The 21,401-nt window shown below is 32.4% G+C and overlaps 2 protein-coding genes across 2 annotated transcripts; both read left to right on the plus strand.

Annotated features, from left to right (window-relative positions):
- Positions 1-13,641: 13,641 nt before the first annotated feature.
- Positions 13,642-15,316, plus strand: LCP9604111_3251 (CAZyme family CE10; the record flags this gene model as incomplete). Its single annotated transcript, XM_039070819.1, has 3 exons — positions 13,642-13,761; positions 13,814-14,630; positions 14,739-15,316. 3 exons carry the CDS (start codon positions 13,642-13,644, stop codon positions 15,314-15,316), a joined length of 1,515 nt encoding a protein of 504 aa, XP_038930518.1.
- Positions 15,317-16,167: 851 nt separating this feature from the next.
- On the plus strand, positions 16,168-21,351 carry LCP9604111_3252 (uncharacterized protein; the record flags this gene model as incomplete). The annotated part of the gene is made up of 16 exons (XM_039070820.1): positions 16,168-16,299; positions 16,370-16,892; positions 17,044-17,177; positions 17,231-17,510; positions 17,569-17,802; positions 17,904-18,589; positions 18,648-18,810; positions 18,863-19,099; positions 19,150-19,348; positions 19,403-19,474; positions 19,523-19,573; positions 19,629-19,693; positions 19,750-19,934; positions 19,986-20,419; positions 20,475-20,555; positions 20,637-21,351. The coding sequence occupies 16 exons, from the start codon at positions 16,168-16,170 to the stop codon at positions 21,349-21,351; spliced, it is 4,191 nt and encodes a 1,396-aa protein (XP_038930519.1).
- Positions 21,352-21,401: the final 50 nt, after the last annotated feature.

Raw genomic sequence — 21,401 nt, forward strand, 5'->3', positions numbered from 1 at the left:
ACCCGAACAAGAACGTGACGGTGCACGTTACAAGGGGCGGGCGAGGAGCGCGTGGCTCTGGGATCGAAAGTGCGTGTGCGGAAGAACTGTGCCGAGGAGGCCACTTTCGGCCCCCTTTGAGGCCAGAAATGGCCGCCTCTGCACAAATGTTTTTTGTTAAGACGTAGTAATAGTAATAATAAGATAAAGGGAGTTTAGCTAGATTTACTAGAGTCTATTACTCTATTTTATATATCTTAGAGGAAGTATAAGAGTAGGGTTGATAATAATTATATATATTATTAAAATATATTAATAGTACTATCTTCTTAATTTTTACTCCCTTCTTTAAATTTTCCTAATATTCTAGCTATAACTAGGATATATAATAATATAGGTTAGAAATATATTAGTTATATATCTATATACTAAAGGCCTATTTATATTATATAAGGCCTATATAGGCCCCTATTATAGGCTATAGGCCTAGGGTATTAGCCTATAATTTAGTATAGGCTAAAGAAGTCAGCCTAAAGCCTAGCCTATTAGTAGGCTAGGCTAGGCTAGGCTATAGGCCAGGTAGGCTTTACCGATATCTAATTATACTTCTATTAAAATAATATTATTCTAATTAAGGTACTACTATTAGCTAGTAAATATAGTAGATATATCTTTAGATTTAGTGGTATTATATTCTATATAATATACTGAGAAATTTTAATATTATATCTATCCCTTCTTTATAGAAAATAGCCTTATTTTTATATTTATATATTAACTATATTTATAAAATAGTAATAGTATATTATTATCCTATACTATCCTTCTCTAAGAAAGATAAGTCTCTATATCTATAGGTATAATATTATCTTTTAGTAGGCTATAGGCCTATAACTCTACCTCTATACTTAGGAACCCTTAAGCTTATTAAAGGCTTATTACCTTATTAATAGTACTTTTTCTAGTTATAAAGCTACCTAGACTATAAGTATAAGACCCTTATAGGTTATACTAAATATACTTACTACTCTTCTATAAAATATAGTTATATTCCTATAAGTTTTAACTATATTATTATAGGAAGGAATTTATTATTAATAATAGTATAGCTTCTTTCTAAAGTTTAGTCTATTACTTATATTACTCTTAATATATTACCTATATATACTTATATACCCTAAATATATATTATTAAGTAGAATATTAAGTATTTAACCTATATAGCTAATAAGGTTAAAAAGGTTACTACTATTATAAAAGCTATAGAAATTATAATAATTACTAAAGTTATTAGAGCCTTAGGAATTATAGAGAATATAGGGAAAATCTCTAAAGTTAAGGAATTCTTTAATATTCCTATTAATATTATAGAGAAAAGTATAGTTCCTAATATAAATATACCTAATAATACTTTATTTATCCTTATAAACTTAGCCCTTACTTCTTAAGATACCCTAAGTATAGAGTCTATTTTACTACTCTATTATATTTTTAATATTACTCTATTAATATTTAAGTCTAATTAGATATAATAACCCTACCTATACCTATATATAAATATAGGAAATATAGTACTAAATTTTAATCTATAATTAAAGCTTCTTATATTTTAGGTATATATTCTTAGTCCTATTTTTCTTTAATATTTTTACTATTATAGTTAACCTAGCCTTATAGTTATTAAAGGCCTTAGTATCCTTAACTATAGACTATAGTTCCTAGGTTACTTTAATATTATTATAGCTATATTACTTAACTAAATAGGACTTATTTTTCTTACTTTAATAGAATAAGATATATTTAATCTTATACTCTACCTAATTATTAATCTTAATTAGTTTAAGAGTATTATTATTAATTAAAGTATTACTATAATATAATTCTAATACTAATATATAGTATATTAGGTATAGTAATCTAAAATAGGGGAATAGATATAGCTTATATACTTATATACTAACTTTCTTAAGGATTAGGAATAGACTTAATATTTTATAATCTAATTTCTTACTTAGCCTACTTATTTCTATATTCTTATTCTTAAGATAAACCTAATTATTAACTTTAAAGGATTTATCTATATAGTATTTATCTATATAGTACTTTATTAATTCTTTTACTTTAGAAAGTCACTCTTTTATAAAGTTCTTTATCTCTTAGATTTCTTATACCCTTTATATAATATCTATATAATATTCTTTAAGGTACTCTTTAATACTATTTTAGATAGATAGGTTATATCCTATTAATACTTTATATAATAACTTTCTAGTTATACTATAAGTTATTATATTATATATAAATATTATAATAAGGAGCTAGTATACCTAATTATCTTATTTCTAATTAATATATAACTATAAGAAGTACTCTAATATCTAGTTTTAATATTTAGTCTATTTATTAATTTAAGGGTAGAATATAGTAAATAACTAGTATTTAACTATAAGGAGAAAGTAGAAGGTTAACTAAAATTAGCTAATAAAAAGACTATTCCTATTACTTATTAGGTTCTTTAATATACTAAAGATTAGGATTATATATTTATATAATAAATCTATTAACTTAAGTATATTAATTTCTTTTATATAAGGAAGATAAAGGATATACTTTATAAATATATCTATTAGGACTAGTACTATATTATATACCTTACTATTCTACTATAATAGAGATATTTTAATAATAAAATCTATATTAAACTACTTACTAGGCCTCTTAGGTACTAGTAATAGCTATAATAATCTATATAGCTTATACTTATATACTAAATTATATTAATAATTTATATAATTATATATATACTCCCTTATATCCTTTATAATTCTATACTAATAGAACTTATACTAAATAGCTTTAAGGATATATTTATTAGTATAATAGTCTCCCTAGGGGTTATTATAATATATCTTTATAATTTTATATAAGATTATAGTCTCTTTTAGGATATAAATATAGTTATTAAACCTAAGTAGTCTATCTAATATTAATCCTTAGGGTATATTACTTAGCTTTTACTTACTAATACTATCCTCCTCTATTTTTATATAGATATCCTATAAGAGAAATGCTACTGATATACGAAAATTGCTACTATCATATTATATAAAGGTATATATTATACAGGTATACAGCCTATCAACTGGGTAAGATACAAAGGGCTTTTTAGAGGGAATATAATATATTGATAATATACCAAGACTAATTCTTACTAGTCTCGGAGGGGCCCCTAGGGGGTCCTAAACTATAAGGAAATCTATCTACCTATATTCATATAACGAACCCCTTACAGATCGATATCGAAATAGATATATAATAATATAGATATTCCTTCCTAAGCCTATATAGGTTTTTATATATTTCCCTCTTATATAGACCTTTATCTATTATAATTATCTTCCCTTCCCTATACGGATATCCTTATCTATATATAAATAGAAACGTTAAAGGATAAAAGGATAAAGAATCAGGAAGATATCAGGGAGTTTCTATAATAAAGAAAGTAAAGTAGTAGATATATTAAAGAAAATAAGGTAGTATATAATAATTTAAAGAGGAGGTAACCGATAAGGTATATATTCTGTATTTTATACTTCTTTTAAAAGGGTGGCTATATAAGTATTATATTTCTTTAAGACTAATAATATATAGGTATACGTTATCTTCTCTATAGGGAGTTATTATACAGACTTCTAGAATTCGCTTTCGATCCTATACTAATTCTCTATTAAAATGTATACGTTTTTATAAAGACTATGTTCTATAGGATATTAATATTTTTCTATAATATAGAAAACGTTTAGGAATAGCTTCTTATATAGGGTTTTTAGTAGTAGGGGATTTAAGAGGTATAAATTTAGCCTCTATAGCTATATTCTTTATAGGTATTTATATAAAGAAATATACTTATAATAGCTATTATTTAAGATATAATTATATTCCTTTAATAGATTATAATAGATAAAGGTCTATATAAGAGGGAAATATATGAAAACCTATATAGGCTTAGGAAGGAATATCTATATTATTATATATCTATTTTGATATCGATCTGTAAGGGATTTGTTATATGAATATAGGTAGATAGATTTCCTTATAGTTTAGGACCCCCTAGGGGCCCCTCTAAGACTAATAAGAATTAGTCTTAGTATATTATTAATATATTATATTCCCTCTAAAAAGCCCTTTATATCTTACCTAGTTAATAGGCTATATACCTATATAATATATATCTTAATAATTCTAATTCTTCTTTTTTAACTACCTAAGATATAATAGCTCTCTTAACCTATCGGTAATCCTAGGGAAATACTAAACTCTCTAAGAATTAGCCTTAATTAGGAAATAAAATAGGAACTACTTTTATAACTATTAGAACTAAACGAATAGAATCCTAGACCTAGGAAAATCTAATTAATCCTCTTAAAGTAATTATAGAAACTACCTAATTTATCTAAGAAAGAATCTAGGTCTTTAAAGCTAAAGTAGTATTTTAAAAGAGACTTATTATTACTAAAGAATTTATTAAAGTAAACTAAAGAAAGCTAGAGAATTATTAAAGAAAAAAGGAGTTAAACTAACTTAGAAATAAAGGTAATTTAATATTAGAAAGTAAATATAATTAGAAAGATAAGATTAAAAGAGATATTATAATATTTAAAAAGAACTATAGTATTAAAAATAGAGAAAACTAGTTAAATAACTTTAATACCCTTTTTAAAGAAGTTCTAAAAAAATATATTTTAGGAAAATAAAAGGTTTTAGCTACTATAAATTTCCTTTATATAGATTATAAAAGAAAATAGATAATTTATAAGTAAAATAATCCTAGAGATATAAGGAACTAGGAAGTATTTAAGGATTAAACTAAGACTTTATTCTAAAATTCCTATAATATTATTATAAATATCTTAGTTTTATTTAATAAGGTAGAGATATACTTATACTAAGACCTAGGTATCTTTAAAACCTACTTTAAATTATTAGAATATTACCTATTAGAAACTATTAAGAAGTAAAAAGTATAAACCTTTTTTATAAAATTATAGAAACCTTTTAGAGATATAATAATTATATCTAGTAATAGTATTTTACTAAAGACTAGAGGTAAAATATTAAAATTAGTATCTATCTTATTTTATATCTATTTTCTACCTTTTAAAAGAAAGGACTAATTATAGTAGTCTTAATTTAAGAAATAAAAAGAAAACCCTACTAAAATAACCTTAAACTAATCCTAATCTAGCTCTTTTACTACTAATCTAACTACTTTTAGAGAAAGATATAGAGATAATTATAGAAGAGGAAGGGATTAATATAGGGATTATAGATATAGGGAATACTAAAATATAAAATTAAATACCTTAGGAATAAATACTACTTTAATAATAGACTAAGGAAATAGTACTAAAGCTATTATAATAGAGATATATTTCCTTTATAGAGATAAGAATTACTAGATAAATAAATATCCTTAGAAAGCTATTATCTAAATATTAGTCTAAATAATAAAAGAAAGTAAATCCTAAGTATTAGGAAAAGTAAAAGAGCTAGAGTAAATCCTAATACTTTAGCTTAATATCTATTTATTAAGACTACTATATACTTATATATACTAATTATCCTTAAAAATAGTAATAAAATATATATAGACTTTAATACTAGTATAGAATATAATATAATTAATAAAGAATTTGCTTATAATTAAAAACTTCCTTTTATCCTATTATTCTCTCTATTATTAAAAAGAATTACCTTAGAAAGGCTATATATATATAGTATATACTAGGTTAAATTTACTATTAAAGATTTTAGGAATACTAAAAAAGTTATAAAATAGCTATATATTAGTATTAAAAGAGACCTATATTTAGAAAGAAGCCCTATATTCTTATTTAGGATATTTATTAATAAATTTAATATTATTCTATAACTAAGTATAGATTACTAGTAGTTTAAGATTAAGGCTTTTAAGTTAATAAATCTATATAAGTTTATAAAAGTATTATAGAATATAACTATTATTTATACCTTAGTTAAAATACTAGAAGAAATCTAGTTATTAGATAAAGATAATAACTATCTTTATCTTAATATCTCTAAGATTCTACCTAAATTAAAGGTATATTATAATATATTTAATTATAAAAAAGTAGGAACTTTCCTATAAACTAAGTTATTTAACTATATAATTAAGACTAAAGAAGGTAAAATCCCTCTTTATAGATTAATCTATCCTCTCTCTAAGATAGAGTTTAAAGAATTATAGGCTTACCTTATAGATAATATTAAAAAGAAGTAAATCTAACTATTAAAAAGTCCTATAGGTATACCGATCCTTTTTATATTAAAGAAAGATAGAGGTCTATATCTTTATATAGACTATTAAAGTCTTAATTATATTATAATTAAGAATTACTACCTATTACCCTTTATTTTAGAAATCCTAGATTATCTTTTTAAAGTAAAATACTTTAGTAAAGTTAATATTAAGAATATATACTACTAGATTTAACTATAAGAAGGTAATAAATAAAAGATAGCTTTCTATATTAGATATAGTTATTTTAAATATATAGTTATATTATTTAGTTTATTAAATATACTAGCTACTTTTTAAAGCTATATTTATATAATATTAGGTAAACTAGTCGATATTATTTATATAGTATATCTAGATAATATCTTAGTATTTATACTTAATTATAAAAGCTATATTAGAGTACTATAATAGGTTTTTAAGTAACTAAGAAAAGTAGAGCTCTATATTAAACCTTCTAAATATACTTTCTATTAAAGAGAAGTTAAATTCCTAGGCTTTATTATAAATAGAGATAAGGTAAAAATAGACCTAGATTATATCTAAATTATTTAAGAATAAAAAGAGCCTTAAAGTTACTATAATATCTAAGTATTTTTAGGATTCTATAATTTCTATTAGTATTTTATTAAAGGATATTTATATATTTCCTTATCTCTAATATCTATATTAAAAGAGAGTAAAAATAGAAAGAAATTAGGCTAAGTTATACTAATTAGTAGTAAATTAGTAGTATTTTATAACCTAAAAGAGATATTTAAATCTATATCTTTCCTTTATTATTTTAATCCTAAGTAATCTATTTAATTAGAAACTAATATCTTAAATAAAGGAATAGGAAGTATTCTCTTATAATTAGATCTAGAAGGATAATAGTATCTAATTACCTTTTAGTTAAGAAAGTTCTTAGGTATAGAATTAAACTATATAATATTAGATTAAGAACTATTTACTATTATATATTCCTTTTAATATTAGAGATACTACTTTAATAATAGTAAGTATATTATTAAAGTTCTTTTTAATTATATTAATTTATATATATTTATAATCTAATAAAAACTTAATAGAAGATAAGTATATTAGTATATATTTCTTATATCTTTTAACTTTATTATAAAATATAGGTTAAGTAAGATAAACCCTATAGATAAGCTATCTAGAATTCTAAATTCTAAGTAAATAGCTTTAGGAATAGAATTAATAATCCTAATTTAAAATTAAATTATAGATAAAAGGCTTCTAATCTAAAGTTAGATTAAAGATACTATTACTCTTATAATCTAAAGAATTATAAGGATAAAAGATCTAGATATAGATCTAGAGTATAATCTAAGGAAATATAACTTAGAGTATATATTAAATAAATATAACTTATAATTTAGATTAAAGCCTAAGGCTATATAAGAAAGTCCTAGATCTAATATACCTATAAGGATAAATATAAAATATATTAGTATAGAATTAAATAATTAGTCTAAATAGAGAAAACTCTATAATAATCTAGATATACTATTTAGTATTAAAGATACTATAAGGATAGTTATTTAATCTATTAGTATAAATATTAAAGATATTTTCTAATAGGTTATTAGGCTTTAATAAAAAGACTAAGAAATAATCTACTAAAAAAGGGATATTTTAGCCTAAAAACTAGGTTTAAAAGATTAGGAAATTAATATAATTAGATTACTATAGTATTAGAAATATATATATATATTTAAAAAAGAAGGCCTATATATAAAGCTTTTATAATTATATTATAATAAACCTCTTATAAGGTATTTTAGCTATATAAAAATAGAGGAACTACTAAAATATAACTACTATTAGGTAAATATATAAGAAGATATTAAAAAATATATTAAGTCTTATAAAGTCTATTAAACTATATAAGTATTAAGGTATTAACCCTATAATAAGCTTAAATTATTACTAATTCTATTTAGGCTATTTACTAAGTTATTAATAGATTTTATTATAGGATTACTTTAATTAATCTAAAAAGGTTAGATAGTAGATACTATTCTAATTATTATAGATTATTTCTTAAAGTAGTACCTTTTCTTCCTAGTTTTAACTATAATAGATACTATAGAATTAGTTAAACTATTCTATTAAAAGATTAAACTAAGATATAGACTATCTAATAGTATTATATCTAACTAAGGATCTATCTTTATAAGTAGGTTTTAGTTAAAACTATATTATCTCTCTAAAGTTAAACTCTAGTATTTAATAGTATTTTACCTATAAACTAATAGTTAAATAGAAAGGATAAACTAAACCCTTAAATACTATCTAAAGTATTTTATTAATAAGTAATAGAAATTATAGTTAATATTTCTTTATTTAGCTAAATATACTTATAATAATATAGTTAATATAACTACTAGTATATCTTTATTCTAGGTATTCCTAGGTTTTAATCCTAACTTCTAAATTTATAGTAGGAATACCTATATTAAAAGAGAGGTACTAATTATACTATATAGATTTAAAAAACTAAATAAACTATATAGGAAGCTATAGATATTATAGTAAAAAGCTACTAAAGTATAGGTAAATTAGTATAATAAATACTATTAAATAATATCCTTTAAGAAAAATAACCTTATAACCTTATTTACTAAAAACCTATAGTTAAAAGAAGAAATTATTAAAAAGCTATCTCTTTAATAGATTAGACTATTTAGAATTTTAGAATATATTAGAAAGTAGGTATACTACCTCCTACTCTTAGATAAATATATTATAATTTATAATATTTTCCTTATTTCCTTCTTTTAATTATAAAAATAAAAAGAAAGGGAATTAAAATAACTACTATTACTAGAATTAATAGATAATAATAAATAGGAGATTAAAGAGATTAAGAATAACTATATTTTTAAAGATAAATTATATTATTTAGTTAAATAGTAGGGTTAGTCTTCTAAATATAACTAATAGATCCTAAAGAGTATAATAACTAATATACTAAAGCTTATTATAAAATATAAAAAGGTATAAAAGATATAAAAGAAATTAACCTAAATAATATCTATATTAGGCTACTATTAAATTATTATAGCTATAGTATTTAATTACTATAAGGAAAGATAGTTATATATTCCTTAAGTATTACCTCTATATCTAGATTATTAAGTAATTCTACTATCTTAAAGTAAGTTTATTAGAATAAAATTATAGTATCTATTTAAATAATAAGTAATTCCTCTAAATTTATAAATTAAGGTTATTCTAAAGCCTATATTATAAAGATATCCTAGGGATAAATAGTAGTATAAGTATCTTAATTACTTATAAGATATTTAGTAATAAAGGCTATATAATTATTATAAATAGATTAAGAAGAAATATTAGTAAAACTATTATAGGGAAGACTAGATTTATCTTAATATTTATAGTAGGAATATATATCCTATTTAAACTATAGTTTCTATAATATACTTTTATAAGGATATTAAAAGCTATAACTAGATTATAAACTATATTTATAATTACTTTAATAAACTTAAAAGGGAAAAGAAACTATATTTCTTTATTATCTTTATCTAATATATTTATAGCTACTCTAAGGGATCCTCTAATTATTAATTAAAATTACTTTACTTAGGAAAGAATTACTAGTAATTAGAAATAATTCCTCTTAATATTAGTAGGAACCTAGTTCTAAGGTTAGTATAAGTTCTATTAGAATATAGCTAAAGTAGTTAAAAAGATATATTAAATTATATATATAGTATACTTTCGAATAATATATATAAGATTTACTATATAGTATATCGATATAGTATTAGATTATTAAAGGGAAACGATAATTATCCTTATCTTTACCCTAATCTTAGTTAGATACTTATATATATAAAAGATACTAGGCCTATTAATAAAAAATAGGGTTTATAATAGTTTTCTAATATATTCCCTTTAAATTAGTAGTCTTTACTATTATACTAAGGATTTAGTATTATTATATAGGTAAAATAATTAGAAGAAGGGATTTAAAGATTATAGAAAAATAGAAGGAAAAGAGTAGTAATTATATTATAACTATAATTACTTACTATAAATCTATTAAAGAAATATAATTATATCTTAAATAATAGCTATTATAAGTATATTTCTTTATATAAATATCTATAAAGAATATAGCTATAGAGGCTAAATTTATATTTCTTTAAATTCCCTATTATTAGAAATCCTATATAAAAAACTATTTTAGATATTTTTTATATTATAGAAAAATATTAATATCCTATAGAATATAGTCTTTATAAAATATATATATTCTAATAGAGAATTAGTATAGGATTAGAAGTAAATTCTAGGAGTCTATATAATATCTTTCTACTAAAAAGATAATATATATCTATATATTATTAGTCTTAAAGAAATATAATAATTATATAGCTATCCTTTTAAAAGAAATATAAAATATAGAGTATATATCTTATTAATTACCTTCTCTTTAAATTATTATATACTACCTTATCTTCTTTAATATATCTATTACTTTACTTTCTTTATTATAGAAACTCCCTAATATCTCCCTAATTCTTTATCTTTTTATCCTTTAATATTTCTATTTATATATAGATATAGATATCTATATAGGGAAGGGGAGATAATTATAATAGATAAAAGTCTATATAAGAGGGAAATATATATAAACCTATATAGGCTTAGAAAGGAATATCTATAATATTATATATCTATTTCGATATTAATCTATAAGGGGTTTATTATATAAATATAGGTAGATAGATTTCCTTATAGTTTAGGACCTCCTAGGGGCCCCTCTGAGACTAGTAAGAATTAGTCTTGGTATATTATTAATATATTGTATTCCCTCTACAAAGCCCTTTATATCTTACCCAGTTGATAGGCCGTATACCTACATAACGTATACCTTTACAATTATTGGTAGTAGTTAAATTAATCAGACCAATTTGCATTATACAGAGATCAGACGATTTTATATTATACAGAGATCAGACGAATTTGCATTATACAGAGATCAGACGAATTGGTAAGGTGATCTGGGAATAGCTTCATTTTTAATATTTATGGATAGATCATTTTTTTTAGTATTTGTGCGTAGATTAGATAAACTAGTCAGGTGATCTAGGAATAGCATCATTTTTGGCATTTATAGATAGATAGATTAGATGAATTGGTAAGGTAATCATGTTTTTTACCAGACTAAAACAAGTGATAAAAACCTGTAATTTATTAATCTTATATAATCTGACTTATGAGCGCCAAGACCTATATAAAATACAAAAATGGGCTAAAATAGGCCCATTATAGGTTTATGGGCTTAGCCCACTGGGCTATGGGCTGGGCTGGGCCTAGGGGAGCTGGGCCCATAGCCCATGTGGGTTGGGCTATGGGCTGAAATCTTGGGCCCATGCTGGGCTTTGCCGATGTCTATTTACATTTCACATGTCACGCCACTCGTTTACATGGCCCACTCGTTTACCGATTACGTTAGTTAGGCACAGGGCCTTCGGAACAACTCTGTTGAAAACCAATAATCTAAAATACAGGAAAAAAATGAACAAATTTATTCCTATCGTAATGAGCTGTCTTCGACTGCTGGCTAGCTACTGCACTTCTGGTATAAAACCAGGCCTATTATTGCCATCATGTAACCTATGATCTCTAAAGTTTTGATTTCGGTTTTCCAAATCAGTGTGGTCGCTGTTATGAGAAAGATATCTTTCGAGATGCCGCAGAGACTGAGGGTGAGAGACGAAGTCTTCTGTATCTGAGCAAACATCAGCCACATCCTGTACCGAAAGATGATCTTACTTACAACAAAAAGTCCAGCCAGGTTCAGCATCGAGGTAAGGGTGCAATTTAGGAGTAGCATTGCCCATACATTCTGAAGCTCCAAAGTAGTTGGAAATGAGGTAAAGGCTGTGATGATAGCCCCTAAGAGTGCACAAAATGGTGCGAGGTGATAGAATAAGGTTGGTGGGTCAAATGTGAATGGGTGCGAGGTGAATATTTTTTGCATTAGTACAAGTCGGGATGAGTCAGAGACAATTCCAATTAATTGCGCTGAGATGCCGTAAAGATCTGTTTGGACAGACTGAAAAGATGCAAGAAAAATTCCAAGCGAGATAAGAAGCAGTGTAGTGGTGATCATTCTGCTGAATTGGGTAATACCAAGAAACAAAGACATCATATAGACTGTGACAGGTGAAAGCCCCTTGAGAATTTGAATCATTGTAATGCTAATATAAGCAACGGCTTCATTGCCACAGATGATGCTCGTGTTCAATGCCACTGCCACGGGGATGATGATTGATGCGTATTTGCGCAATGTCATATCAGTGACAACAAGCGAAGACGTCGGCCTCAAACCATTCAAGACACTTATCGCTATGGTGCCAAATAGCATATGGGAGGTAGCTAGGAATGCCGCTGTATCATGATCTTAGTATTGACACAAAACATGAAATAGTATAAAGCAATCTTACGATATGCTGGAAATTCTGGTCAATTATTTGTCATTAAAAGTCGGGACTAGATGGATTTGCCTTACTAAAGTTCATATCGGTTACTAGCCACTTGTTCGATAGCACAACGGATACACTCAGAAATAGCCACATGCTATTCATTCAAACATTAGATATATTTTCAATGACACATTTCGGTTACCTACGAAACCCGAATCACTGATCCTTGCCTCTCCCACGATGATGTCATGAGCATTGGTATTCTGATGTTGATCATTTTTTATAAAAAGGGGAGATTTTTAATCGATGGTGGCATTAGTGAGAGCTACCAACGACCGTGCCGTGGCTTTTGAATGATTTACTACACCAAAGAATGTCAAATATCCCCCAAATAGGAAAGATGATTACTGTGGGTCCTGGTCAGTTCGAATGTAATCGCCAGGCTTGGCGTCCACTTCTCGCCTTGCTTACCCTTGGCTTGATTAAGTCACAAGCATGAGACACAAAATAAGCACCCATCTCATGCTAGAATACTCTTGGAAATCCTTGGCTCTTGCTCGTTGACAACGGTAGACTGGATATTTCCTCTGTTACCCTCGAAACCCATGCGAAATGATTGAATACGGGCCATTAGAATCGGAACGCAGCGCCATGCAGGCCCCCGAAAGGCGAAAAAACCACATTTGTCAACAAAGGATTTCAATATCTGTATCTCTTCTTTTTCTGGTAGTCCTAGCGTCGGCTTTGTGGTTTGTCCCCGAATTCTTCGACACTCATAGGGAAAATCCCCACCATGAGCCTCTTGCAAAAACCCGGAATGGGACTTTTGCGGGAACCCACAACTTTCGGTTTGATCAAGATATTTTTCTTGGTATGCCTTATGCTCAGGCACCTATCGGAGACCTGCGATTCCATTATCCTCGTTCTATCAACGTCTCGTGGAATCATATTCAACCTGCACTTGAATATGGGCCTCATTGCATTGGATACGGAGTGAGTCACATCCGACACGCGTTCTTCATATCTGACATTATTCACAACGTAGGACCACCAAGAACAATTCAAGAAATCGGAAGATTGTCTCACATTGAACGTTGTCCGCCCTTCGAGCTATAAGCAAGGGCTTTTGCCTGTTGGTGTATTTATATACGGGGGAGGGCGCCATGGGGGAGGATCAGGCGACGGCAGGTATAATTTGTCATACTTGATATCACATGCGGCCGAGGAGAATCTTTCGTTTATTGGAGTTTCATTCAACTATCGGTCATCGATATGGGGGTTCATCTCTGGGGACCAAATCAAAGGTACCCGTAACACAAATCTGGGATTACACGACCAAAGATTAGCCCTGCACTGGGTTCAAGAAAATATCGAAGCTTTTGGAGGAGACAAAAGTCGGGTGACAATCTGGGGAGGCAGCTCCGGTGCTGACTCTGTTGGCCTCCATCTCACTGCATACGGTGGACGCGATGATGGCTTGTTCCGAGCAGCCATTATGCAAAGTGGAGGTCCAATTGTGAAGACATCTTATTCATCGTTCACCCCGGAAGAAATGTATCAGAGGCTCTCAGTGGCCTCCAATTGCAAAGACGTGGAGAATTCTTTGGAATGCTTAAGGCATATTCCACTCAATGATATAGATGCAGCCTTCAATGACTCTGCACAGGCTAACAGCCAGATGATGGCCAGTTTTGCCATTCCAACTCTAGATGGAAACTTTGTTGAAGGATATGGGAGCTTAGCAATAACAGAGAGACGATATGTACCAGTTCCCATCCTCAGTGGAATTGTCTCCAGTGAAGCCGCAACATGGATCCCGCCTCAAATATCCACATGGAAAGACTTGGCCATCTTTTTAACTGGTATGTATCACAGAAGTCTCTTTCTTTTTTTCGATCAATATTTCGACCAGTTTCTTGAATTCTTATATCCCAGTTTGAATTCAACTCTAATCCAACGGCCACTGGCAGAAGATAGCGGCTACCCCAGCTCAGTCAGCGAAAGACTTTTAAGCTATTACCCGGAAAGTGGCGTCGCAGAGACTCTCGAACCTCCCATAGGCTCTATTTCCGACAAGGATACTTTTGAAAGAGTGAAAACAGTTATTGGAGACATCGAAATGAACGCAGCGCAACGGCTGGTTTGCGAGAGTTTCTCAACTTCTGCCACTTGTTTTAACTTTATCTTCAATGCGACACCAGCCTGGCAGCGTGACTCTCGGGTAGGCGTTCCTCATGGTGCTGAGATTGCCCCTATTTTTCAGAATCTTGATGGACTGGGGTTTGACGGGAATTCATTCCATGGAAAGGGGCCTGGTTACTACGAAATGTCGAGCTTGATGGGTACGATGTGGGCTGGCTTTATCACGACTTTAGATCCAAATGCGGGATTAAAGCAAGGTGTTTATAATTGGCCTAAGTATGAGTCAGTGAACAGGGACACATTGGTATTCGACGAAGTAAACGTTGGGTTGACTATTCAGGATACTTATCGTGCGGACGCCTTGCGATACATTAGCGAGAACTTCGCTGGGGTATTTGATAAATAATACAAAGCAGACGTTGTAAGAAATGATCTTGGCCACAAGTAATATTTGTTCCATAATGTAGAATAGCCGAGGAATGAATTCAAGTGTACGGGATACACATGAATGAATTGTCACATTGAGGCGCTAATTATAGAGCGTCGTGCTTTTATTCTAACACTTCATTTCAGAATCATTATGAGATGTCAAAAACTTTTTGAACATGCTATAGACCCCCCTCAACTGAGCAAATCTACATAGTGAAGAGGGGACCCTGCAACGAGGACAACAAGGGCACCGATAGCCCTGCCTCCGAAACAGGTGTGAAATCAGAGTCGTCACTGGGAGTAGTAGGGTGCTAGAGAGGAGAACACCATAGGGTGACTACCAAGAAGAGAAGTGGAAGGTGTCTGCGTTGCTCTCACTGCCTGAAATTCGGTGAAGACAGGAATTTGTATAGTATGAATAGCTTCATTTACAGTACTGTATAGAGCGGTGTAAAGGGAGTTAAAAATAAGGCCTACTTCAGGCATCAACGCATAATAAAACATTGCATCCGACCCCTGGCCGCTATACCCTTCGCAATGGTGGGAAACATCTATGTACCTGGAAAATGCACATTCCAAGGCTCCAACTACAAATTAACGCCCGATATTGCGTCATCTTAGCAGGGGTCTCTTTGTACTTTGTGGGACCGAGTAATTTATCTAGCGCGTAATCATGCGGCCTAGCTCAGAAGCCACGATTACAATCCTCTGTAAGACAAAAAAATGGCGGTGACAAGAGAAGCTCTAATTATGTGTCGAAGAAACATAAACTCACAACTCTGCAATCCACTGAAATCGATCTTACACGCAACATAGTTCCTCGAAACCATGTCTGTCTGGCTCAATCTGTACTCATTGTTGGTATCAGTGACCTTCGTGCTCTACGCGTCTTTGCAGTTGTGGGATCTACGCGGTTCAGCTACCAAGGTGGTTCCTAATCTTCAAGGCCATATCAAAACAGTCAGATATCACTTCTTCTTTCTACAAAAATTTCTTCGGATTTGCTAATGCATCTGCCTGGAGTCAATAGATCCTAGTCCTGGGGCTTACCATTACCCAAATCATTTCCCTCATCGAAATAACAAACCTCTCAGATGATTTCAATTCCCAGGCTCCATTATTCGCATCAACCTTCGCTACTTTCGAGCTTTTTATATTGTCATTCTTTGAGCACCGCAGGACTGTGCGGCCATCTAGTCCGGTCACTCTATACGTGGCCCTGTGTTCTGTCAAGGATCTCATTGCCCTGACCATACCATCGGGCGATCTCAGAACTGCAGGCCTAATGCTCCTGAGCATAAGATTGGTGCTGGAGTTCAGCCTACTAGTAGTGGAGCTTCGAAACAAGCTCGCAATACTAAAGCCTCGCTATAAACATCTTGCGCCCGAGGAACTTACAGGAATTGTTGGCCGTGCGCTGTTTTGGTGGATCAACCCTATTCTCAAGGAGGGTTACCATGAGCTTTTGACACAAGATGACCTACCAAAAGTCGACCGAGCTCTATCCTCGAGGATCTTACGGAAACGGCTCGTACGGGCTTGGACACAGAGATGTAAGTATCGCCTACCACAATGTTGGAATAATGAGGTCATTAACGCTTTGTCCAGCAAAGCCAGAGACCAAATTCACCTTGCCTTGTGTTCTCTTTGATTGTTTTCGGGTAGAGTGTCTATCACCTATCATACCGCGTTTATTCTTGATAGTTTTTCGGTACTCACAGCCGACTCTGATTAAGATTGCTATGACTTTTGTGCGGATTGACGGTCCTCAACACGAGAGCACTGATTCGGGATATTGGCTTATCGTGCTAACCACTATCATATATTGCGGTCTAGCAGTAGGTCTTCTAAGGAGCCACTTCGAATCATGATATCTAACGAGATTATATAGATTTCCACATCGGTATATCGACACAAGCTCAACCGACTGCAGATTATGGCGCGTGGGGCTCTTATTAGCCTTCTTCATGCTAGGTCACTTAGGGCCGCAAGCTCTCCTATACATGACGGAAATGCCTTAACACTTATGAGTGCAGATGTTGACAGCCTTGACACTTCTGCAGAAATGCTCCATGAGACTTGGGCGCAAGTCGTGGAAGTATTGGTCGGAACCGCGCTCCTTGGAAGACAACTTGGATGGTTTGCACTACTACCCCTGCTGATTATATTTGGTATGATATAGTCACACACCAGACACCAGTGATCCAGACAAACGCTAACTAACTCTAGGGTGTTCACAAATGAGCGCATATGTCGCAAAACATCTTCAGGCAAAACAAAAGGATTGGAGTGTTGCAACTCAGGATCGCCTTTCAATGCTTGCCTCGGTCCTCCGGGGTATCAAAAGTATGAAGATTCTAGGTCTCGATCAGGCCACTAGCTTCCTTGTCTCCAATTTAAGAGCTCGAGAGATTGCGAAGTCGATAAGATTGCGATGGATTATGGTAGCATACAACGCCAGCGGTAAGACCAACAATTCTTTTCGACTCTGTTATTCCTAGGTGTTCATGGCCACGAAATCTCTAGCCAATATATTGAAGCTGACTATTCGTCCATCTCTTTAGCTAATGCGCTAGGAATATTCTCCCCGGTTCTGACTTTGGTGCTGTTTGCAGTTTCTCGCAGTGAAAATGATGCCCCAAATGCGGATATTGTCTTCACCTCGATCGCTCTCCTAGGTCTAGTCACTCACCCAGCCAATATGGTCATGACGATAGTACCTCGTGTGATTGCATCTTTGGCAAACTTCGAAAGAATACAAAGCTACTTGACCCAGGGATCATTAAAAGATGAGCGTGTGTTCACCTCCAGGCCAAAAGACAAACCACAACCTGGTCCTCAACTGGCATTTACATTGGAAAATGTCAGCATACAGCTCTCTAGCTCACATCAAGTCCTCCAGCATGTTCACCTTCAGATGACCGAAGGTTCGATTGGCATATGCTCAGGGCCCATTGGTAGTGGGAAATCAGCCCTGGCATTGACAATTCTCGGGGAAATAAATCCCACTGAGGGCAGGATTACTATTTCGCATGATAGAATAGCATATTGCAGCTCTTCTGTCTGGCTTCCTAATGCCTCCATCCGGGATGTCATTTGCGGACAATCAAGCAAATTTGATGCGGACTGGTACCAGACTGTCATCCAAGCCTGCCGTCTCGTTGCCGATTTAGAATCGCTGGTCGACGGAGATATGACGTGGGTCGGAAGTGGTGGTATTAATGTTTCTGGGGGGCAAAAATCTCGCATTGTAAGTTCTGGCTTCTTCAGACCATCCAGTGATCAAACCACTAAGAAGGTTATTGGAGGCTCTTGCCCGTGCAGTTTACTCTCGCTGCCGTACTATGGTATTGGATGATCCGTTTAGTCCCATTGATGCAGCAGTCGAGAGTCAAATTTTTCATGCTTTGCTTGGTCCTGAAGGGATTTTGCGCAAAATGAAAAGCACCGTCTTTCTCATCACTCGTGGCAGTGCGTTCGGCCCCTTTCATTGTCCGTGACTTATCCTTCTGACATGGCTTAGCTCAGTACTACCACCTGGCCGATACGATAATTTTGCTCAATGAAGGGAAAGTACAAGTCCAGAGCTCCTCTGATTTTACCCTTCAGACAAAGCCAGAGATGAGGACGAGCCATGTTCTACAACGTACATCAGAGGCTGATAAATCAGAAATTGCGGTAAAATCACAGAGAGACGGAACACAGATAGATGATGCCGCTGCCGATAAATTAAGGAGAACCGGGGATTTGGCAGTCTACGGTAAGTTCTACCTCTAGTCCTACGCTGAAAATATCTGACGCAAAATTAAGGCTATTATTTTGGTTCGGCCGGCATCTCAAATATGTTGCTCATGGCAACCTGCACTGCGATATATGCATTCTGTCTTACTTTCGCACAGTACATTCTCAAGTGGTGGACTGAATCCGACAATGCAAACTCAACGTTGTATATTCTGATTTATTTCTTACTATCCCTAATGGCTTGGATAGCGACCAACGGGACCATGTGGTTTGTCTACCTCTCTTCTGTCAATCCAGCTGTCTGACTGAACCGGATTTAAAGGTCAACACATATAGTCATCGCTCCACGATCCGGTTCTACTCTGCATTCTCGACTTCTCGGCAAAATAATGAAGTATGTTTCAAAAATAGCCTCCTCAGCAATTCACTGATATTGGAATAGTGCACCGCTTTCATACTTTTCGACCTTTGATATTGGTACCATATTGAATAGGTCTGGCAAATTAATTTCATACGATGGCAGATTTACTAAATTGCAAATACTCCAGATTCGGTCAAGATATTCAATTGGTCGACAAGGAAATGCCTTCAGCCTTCGCAAATCTCAGCAACCGTATGTCCAGTACCACATGTGCCAGCCACTTTCTCATGCTAAACATGAGGTGCCAGAGATCTTCAAGCTTATCATGCAGTCTATCGTCCTATTTGTGGCTCAGCCCACCATAGCAATGACTTTACCGCTCTGCACTATTTGTGTATACTTCATTCAACAAACATATCTCAGAACCTCTCGGCAATTGCGTTTCATTGACCTAGAGTCAAAGGAAAAACTTTATACAAGTTTCCTAGAGACAGTACGCAGAAGATACCGGGCCCTACTCTGACTAGTGCTAATTCCTGACCAGGTTGAAGGAATTGCTACAATTCGTGGCTTTGGATGGGAAGAAAGATTTGCGATCAATAACGTCGAGAAACTCGATATCTCACAGAGGCCATTGTATCTTCTGCTTTGTTTGCAGAGGTGGCTCAATGTAGTTCTAGATTTGTTAATTGCAGGGATTGCTGTGATTTTAATTGCCTCGGCAGTGATATTTCGAAGCACAGCCACAGGTGCTGACATGGGCATTGCGCTGAACATGGTTATTGCTGCAAACACAACATTGCTTCGCCTGGTTGAGAATTGGACAACCCTCGAGACCTCCCTTGGCGCAGTTTCACGGCTGCGATCTGTTGATGAAGACACCCCCTCGGAAGATAAATCCTGGGACTGCTTAGAGCCCTCTCCCGAGTGGCCAAATATGGGTTCCGTGAAAATAAAACACGTATCAGCAGGCTATAAGTTAGTCTCACTTACAAGGACATAGCAGACCGAAGACTGACAAGATTCTTTGCAGTTCCCATGTGCCCGTCCTTCGTGAGGTGAATATGGACATTCGGGGTGGGTCAGGTGTCATTCTGTGTGGTCGAACTGGAAGGTACTTTAAAGTTGTCGCGATAAGCTCTTGATCACTCTCCTTTTTCGAAGCTGACTGGAAATTTTTAATCACTGGTCGCAGTGGGAAAAGCAGTCTCCTTCTTACGCTGCTGCAGTTATTAAGGCCCCAGACTGGAACAATTGAGGTTGATGGCGTGGATATCACTCGCTTGCCAGTACATGTTGTACGGCGACGCTGCTTTGTTGCTTTACCTCAGGACCCTTTCATACTTCCCGACGCAAGCCTTCGATTCAATCTCGATCCCTACAATCAACATCAAGATGATACCATTCTCGAGATGCTTTCAAAGACTGGACTTTGGTCAAAGGCATCTCGTTCAGAGCTCCGAGACACCTTCCTGGGAAGGACAACGAACGGGATTGTTCTGGATACCACAAACCCAGGGTTCCTCGACCAACCGCTGGCTAGTTTTGCGCCCGTTTCTACGGGCCAAATGCAGATGCTCGCCTTCACACAGGCGTTACTAAGGGTCCAGTCATCAACTCAGAATCCTGACCCCGTGATTAGCCAACGAAAGCCAATCGTCCTCCTGGATGAAGCCAGCTCATCTTTGGACCTCGAAACGGATATCAAGATGCAGGAAATGTTGAGAGATTATTTTACGAATCAAGGGCACACCACCATCGCTATTTCTCACAGACTCAACACCCTGCGGAAAGAATTGAGACCGGGAGTAGACACTACAGTGTGGATGGCAGACGGGAGGCCCGAGGAACTCCATGGATTTAGTGAGGGAATTCTGGATCCTGACCTCGGTGGTAATCACTCGGATTAAATATTTATGTCTTTGAATTACATACATGGAGATCATTGTTTCAGCCTTGG

The sequence above is a fragment of the Penicillium roqueforti genome, assembly GCF_015533775.1.
Source record: "Penicillium roqueforti strain LCP96 04111 chromosome Unknown scaffold_05, whole genome shotgun sequence".
NCBI classification, from domain to species: domain Eukaryota; kingdom Fungi; phylum Ascomycota; class Eurotiomycetes; order Eurotiales; family Aspergillaceae; genus Penicillium; species Penicillium roqueforti.